The 6,510-nt window shown below is 39.9% G+C and overlaps 1 protein-coding gene across 1 annotated transcript; it reads left to right on the forward strand.

Moving 5' to 3' along the window:
• Window positions 1-1,047: 1,047 nt before the first annotated feature.
• LOC144575861 (ATP binding/leucine-tRNA ligases/aminoacyl-tRNA ligase) lies at window positions 1,048-5,414 on the forward strand. The gene is made up of 3 exons (XM_078326108.1): window positions 1,048-1,155; window positions 1,541-1,890; window positions 2,278-5,414. Exons 2-3 carry the CDS (start codon window positions 1,545-1,547, stop codon window positions 5,244-5,246), a joined length of 3,315 nt encoding a protein of 1,104 aa, XP_078182234.1. The 5' UTR covers window positions 1,048-1,155; window positions 1,541-1,544; the 3' UTR covers window positions 5,247-5,414.
• Window positions 5,415-6,510: the final 1,096 nt, after the last annotated feature.

Consider the following 6,510-nt stretch of genomic DNA (forward strand, 5'->3'; position numbering starts at 1 on the left):
GAAATTCATGGATAAAGGGATCAAACAGATCTGAATATACATGGTCATATTACCTAAAATTTATCAGAATCCGACTCAAGTTAAATTGATGTTCCTGCAATATGTCACCATCTCTGAAATGATTTAAATGACTCCTCCATGTACCTGACCTAACCTAAAATCATCTGTACCGATCAATGGTATCAAATCGGTACTGGAACCAAAACCCTTAAAACCTAAATTATGCTCAAAGACCAATGAAACATAAAATTGAACTCCTGATTACCTGCCCATGTCACTGTACCTATGTCACTGATGAACTCAGTACTAAATCACCGAAGAAGGAGAACCAATGTCATGCTCCAGTGTCATCTCATGCGATACTGATACTGTACCGGTACCAAATCAAGAAAGATAAGGATCAGTCATGCTCAGGTCTTCACCAAGCTCTAAATTGATGATTGTATAGCTTCATACACTTCTCCAAGACGTCAAACAAGTCTCCAATTGAAGAAAATCTCAACCAAATCAGAGAGATTAAAATCAAACCTCATTGATGGACTCATGCCTCTGCCGGAACCACCACTTCCGATGATCTCTGACCCTCGAAAATATGACCAATGTACTCCTGATGACAAGGCGACAACGATGTTGCTAGCCTCGAAGCTAGAACCGCCGGAACGTGGCCGGAGCGGTGAACTTCATTTGGAACTGGAGGTTTCCAGTGCATCGAGTTTATATCAAACTTTGCACGACATTTAAAGCGATGATGGACCCCTGATGAACGCGCCAAAGTAGAAAATTAAACATAAAAAACGAATCTTGAAGGAAGCTATGCGATCCGATAGCTGAGATTCAAATTCAAATTAAACCAATCTCTAGTATCGGGTCCTACATGTCGGGAGCCCAGTTTGATCCCTTAGCACGATTCTTGATGAAATCCAAAAGCCCAAATCTGTTAAATAAGTGACCAAACACCAAGACCGAAAAGGCGAAAACCCATATCCTATGACTAAGCCCGAACACGATTAGAAAGACTTGCAAACCCTAGCGTCCATCTCTTCGTCTTATTTATCCCTTCATCTCTTCAACTTCTCCCCTTTTCTCTCGTCTCCTTCTGGCGTCTCTCCGCCTCTTCAACCTCCTTAGGCGCAGGTGCTCTTATCAAGTCTCAAGGTATGTACTTAACTTCTTATCTTCTCTTCTGATCTATAAGGTGCTATCATCACCTAGCCCATAACGCAACAGTGTAGATCTGTAGATTAGTATTTCCTCCGAATTCCCTACTTGTTATGTATCTCTTAAAAATTCCCTACTTGTTATGTATCTCTTATAAAGTAGTTGACTTTTTCGGAAGCACTTTTCAACAGTAATTTTTATGTAAGGTATCAGTTTTAAGGGCTTATTATTTTACCAGTGTTGCAAATTCAGTGATAATATTTATCATTTTTATAAGTCTGTCTCCTAAGTTCGTTTAATTACATTTCTTGTTGTCCATGATTAAGTTCAGAAATTAAATCAACAAGGCTTGATTTCACTTTTGCTCGTTTCATCCAACCAGAGATATGTCAACAAACCAGATGAGTGCTGACAAGCCAAGAACCAGGACAGATCTCTTACTAAAAGTCCAAAACAGAATTCAAACATACTGGGATGAGCACAAGATTTTTGAGGTGGAGGCGGGTCAGGTACCTACTAAACCGGGTGAAAAATTCTTTGGCAACTTCCCTTACCCATACATGAATGGTCTCTTGCACCTTGGTCATGCGTTTACTGTTTCAAAGCTTGAGTTTGCGGCTGCATATCACCGCTTGTGTGGCAGAAACGTCTTGTTGCCCTTTGCATTTCACTGTACGGGGATGCCTATCAAAGCTTCTGCAGATAAGATCCAGAGAGAGATTGAACAATTTGGTACTTGCTCCAGTTTTTCATTATTTCGTTCTTAATTGGTTAAGTGGTATGGTACGGGACAGATGCTTTACCTGATAGGTCCGGTTGTAGGAGTCTGTGGATACTGAGTGGTATGGTAACCCTTGCTTATACTCAATGCGGTAGTTTCAAGATTAGTTTGGATTTTAATATGTCAGATCCAGTCACTTTATCACTTTATGATATTGGTATTTGCAGACTGTTATATAGTATGCTTGTGTATCCTAGCTTGATAAAATTCTTTTTGTGTACTGCCTGTTGTCATTGAGGTAATGCCCAGTACTGCTATACACCAGTAATGTCAGGCAGTTCAATGTACCTTCTATTTCTGGTATTGCCACTTTGCACTAACACCTATTTCCTCCTCAGGTAACCCCCCTAAATTCCCTTCGGAAGAGGGTGAAGTTGCCATTGAGACACCTGCAGATTCTACTGAAACTTCGGCAACAGAACCTGATAAGTTCAAGAGCAAGCGGTCAAAGGCTGTGGCCAAGACTGGCACAGTGAAATACCAGTGGGAGATCATGAAGAGTTATGGCCTGACTGATGAAGAGATAGCTAAGTTTAGGGAACCAAACTACTGGCTTAGCTTCTTCCCTCCTCTTGGTGTTGAAGACTTAAAAACATTTGGGTTGAGTTGTGACTGGCGGAGGTCCTTCATCACAACAGACCAAAATCCTTATTATGATGCTTTTGTTCAGTGGCAAATGCGTAAATTGATGGCTCTGGGTAAAATCGTGAAAGACAATCGGTACACAATTTTCTCTCCCTTCGACAAACAGCCTTGTGCTGACCACGACAGAGCTTCTGGCGAAGGAGTGCAGCCGCAGGAGTATGTACTAATTAAAATGGAGGTTTTACAGCCCTTTCCTGAGAAATTGAAACCCTTAGAGGGCAAGAAGGTGTTTTTGGCAGCAGCAACTCTAAGGCCTGAGACCATGTATGGTCAGACAAATTGTTGGGTTTTACCTGACGGTAATTATGGCGCATATGAGATTAATGATACTGATGTGTTTATTTTGACTGAGAGAGCGGCTTTGAATTTGGCATATCAGAAGCTGTCACTTGTACCTGAAAAGCCAAGCTGTTTGGTTAAGCTAACAGGTTACGATCTAATTGGCTTGCCATTAAAGTCTCCCCTGGCAGTGAATGAGGTGGTATACTCGCTTCCCATGCTGACTATTTTGACTGACAAGGGTACTGGTATTGTGACCAGTGTACCAAGTGATTCACCAGACGACTACATGGCCTTGCATGATTTGATCTCAAAGCCTGCTCTGAGAGCTAAATATGGCGTCAAAGATGAATGGGTATTGCCATTTAAGGTGATTCCCATTATTAACATACCCGAATTTGGCGACAAATCGGCTGAAACCGTTTGTACCAATTTACAAATAAAATCCCAAAATGACAAGGAGAAGCTCGCTGAGGCAAAGAGGCTTACTTACCTAAAAGGTTTTACTGAAGGAACAATGCTTGTTGGGGAGTTCAAGGGCAAAAAGGTCCAGGAAGCTAAACCTCTGATAAAGGCTCAGTTATTGGATGCAGGGTTAGCCGTGTTGTACTCTGAACCTGAGAAGAAAGTCATGTCAAGGTCAGGTGATGAGTGTGTGGTGGCACTCACTGATCAGTGGTACATAACTTATGGTGAAGAAGAGTGGAAAAAACTAGCTGAAGAGTGTCTACAGAGGATGAACACATTTTCAACGGAAGCCAGAAATGGGTTTGAGCACACCTTGAGCTGGCTTAACCAGTGGGCCTGTTCACGGTCTTTTGGATTAGGTACCAAAATCCCTTGGGACCCACAGTTCTTGGTCGAGTCCCTTTCTGATTCAACCCTTTACATGGCATACTACACTGTGGCCCATATTTTACAAAATGGCGACATGTATGGGTCTGGAGCTGGCATGATTAGACCGGACCAGATGACTGATGCAGTGTGGGATTTCATTTTTTGCAATGGGCCTGAACCAGAATCTGATATCCCCTCATCTCTCCTAGCCAGGATGAAGCACGAGTTTGAGTACTGGTACCCGTTTGATTTGCGGGTTTCAGGTAAGGATTTGATCCAGAATCACCTCACTTTCTGTATCTACAACCACGTGGCCCTCCTTCCAGAGCGCCACTGGCCGCGCGGTTTCCGATGCAATGGGCATTTAATGCTCAACTCTGAAAAGATGTCAAAATCAACTGGTAACTTCATGACTCTTCGTCAGGCCATAGAGAAGTATAGTACGGATGCAACTCGATTTGCATTGGCTGATGCAGGGGATGGTATGGATGATGCAAATTTCGTTTCTGACACAGCAAACTCTGCAGTTTTGAGGTTAACCAAAGAGATCGCTTGGATGGAAGAGGTGTTGGCAGCTGAGTCGGCTCTTAGAGGGGGTGAACCAAGCACCTACGCGGATCGGGTGTTTGCAAATGAGATCAATTTCGCCATCAAAGAGACTGAGAAGAGTTATGAATCATTCATGTTTAGAGGGGCATTGAAAACTGGGTTTTATGATTTGCAAGCTGCCAGGGATGAGTATCGATTATCATGCGGGGCTGGGGGCATGAACTGGGAGCTGGTGATGAAATTCATGGATGTGCAAACCCGATTGATAGCCCCTATTTGTCCCCACTATGCTGAGTATGTGTGGGCTGATATTCTGAAGAAAAGTGGGTTCGTAATTAAAGCAGGTTGGCCTGTAGCAAGTGACGCCGACCCAACTCTACGGAGCGCAAATAAGTACTTGCAAGACACAATTGTACTAATGAGAAAGTTGTTGCAAAAACAGGAAGCCGGGCCGAAGAAAGGGAAAAAAGGTGGAGCTGCAGCATCTGCTTCATCTGCTTCATCTGCACCTAAATTATCAGTTGGACTGATATTTGCCAATGAATTATATGACGGGTGGAAGGCGGACTGTTTGAATATACTCAGATTGACATTTAATGGAGAAACACGGTCTTTTGCACCCAATGAGGAGATTGACGAAGCAATAAATGTGGGGATGATTGAACAACATCCCGATCCAAAGAAGATGAAGAAAGAGTGCATGCCATTTGTGAGGTTTAAAAAGGACGAGGCCTTGAAGGTGGGTCCACAAGCACTTGATCTGATGCTGCCTTTTGGGGAAATGGAGGTGCTGATAGAGAACAAGGAGTTAATCAAGAGACAGTTGGGGGTAGAACACCTAGAGATCCTTGATGCGAGAAATCCAAATGATGTGGAGAAGGCGGGGCGGCATCAAAATTTGGTTACACAGGCCTCACCAGGAAACCCAGCTGCTGTTTTCATGACAGAGGCTGAATTTGTCAGTATTGGGGCCCAGAACATGGCCATTGCCGGGTAGTGTCTTGTCATCAGGTTTCTTGTTTTGCAAAGTTGATTTAAAGTTTTGTTGTTTAGAGTTATGATCAGTTTATATAGTGTCTTTTAAAATGTTACTTGTTGTGATGTGTGCATTTTGGAAGTAGCTCGCATTGACATTTTGCTTCTAATTATTGATTTAAATTACCAATGGTTGTTTCATGTCATGCAAATTTTGAAATTCAATTCTAGATTTTTCGTGGCTCTAGAATAATATGTAGTCCCCTGTATGTTTCTATTTTGCAAAGGTATGACTGAAGATTTTGTCTTACTAATTTGTTTGGAGTTTCCTTTTTTGTACTTATGTGATATTTGTACTATTATTTCTGTATTTTTTTACTACTTGAATTAAATTAGTTGGATTTTCATGCCACAATCATTGCAAAAAAATAATTATTATTATTATATGTGGGATTTCAAATGAGAATAAATATTAGGAAAAATAAAAAAAAGGATTAATTTTTCATATCCAAGAGAGTTGTTGAATTTCCTATTTACCCCTCTACTCTTAGTTATATCTCACATATCTCTCAACTCTTCTTCTTTTTTTTTCTATTTATCATTTGAATTAATAACCCACAATTAAATATTATCTAATTTATTTGTTTTCTATTATACCTTTATTTTTTTCTCTTTGATTCAAATATTCAACAACTCTTGAAGGGTATATGAAAAATTAACCCTACAAAAAAATTAGAAAAGTGGGAAATCGAATTAAACAAAATAAACCAAGCTTCTGTCGTACCTGATATATATAAAAATCATATTACAGTGAAAATTTGAAAAAAAATATTCATGTTAAATTGAAAACACTAGTCATGTTAGCAGATTTCAAACTATATATGAAAGAAAAACACAGCATAATAATGATAGGATACAAAACCAAGGACAACATGCAAAAATTATCCTTGAAGTTTTTCTCTTGTTTGGCAGTGCTCATTATATGTAGGATTTCAAGTGAGAATAAATATTAGAAAAAATTAAAAAAAATAGAAAAGTGGAACATCAAATTAGACAAAATAAACAAAGCTTCTATCATGGTGTCATACCTGATATATATAAAAATCATATTACAGTGAAAAAAAAAATCACATTAAATTGAAAATACTAGTCATGTTAGCAGATTTCAAACTATATGTGAAAGGAAAACATAGCATAATAATGATAGGATACAAAATCAAGGAACAACATGCAAAAATTATCCTTGAAGTTTTCTCTTGTTTGGCAGTGCTCATTATATGTGGGAT

This window comes from Carex rostrata, chromosome 24, assembly GCF_964058835.1.
Source record: "Carex rostrata chromosome 24, lpCarRost1.2, whole genome shotgun sequence".
NCBI classification, from domain to species: Eukaryota; Viridiplantae; Streptophyta; class Magnoliopsida; order Poales; family Cyperaceae; genus Carex; species Carex rostrata.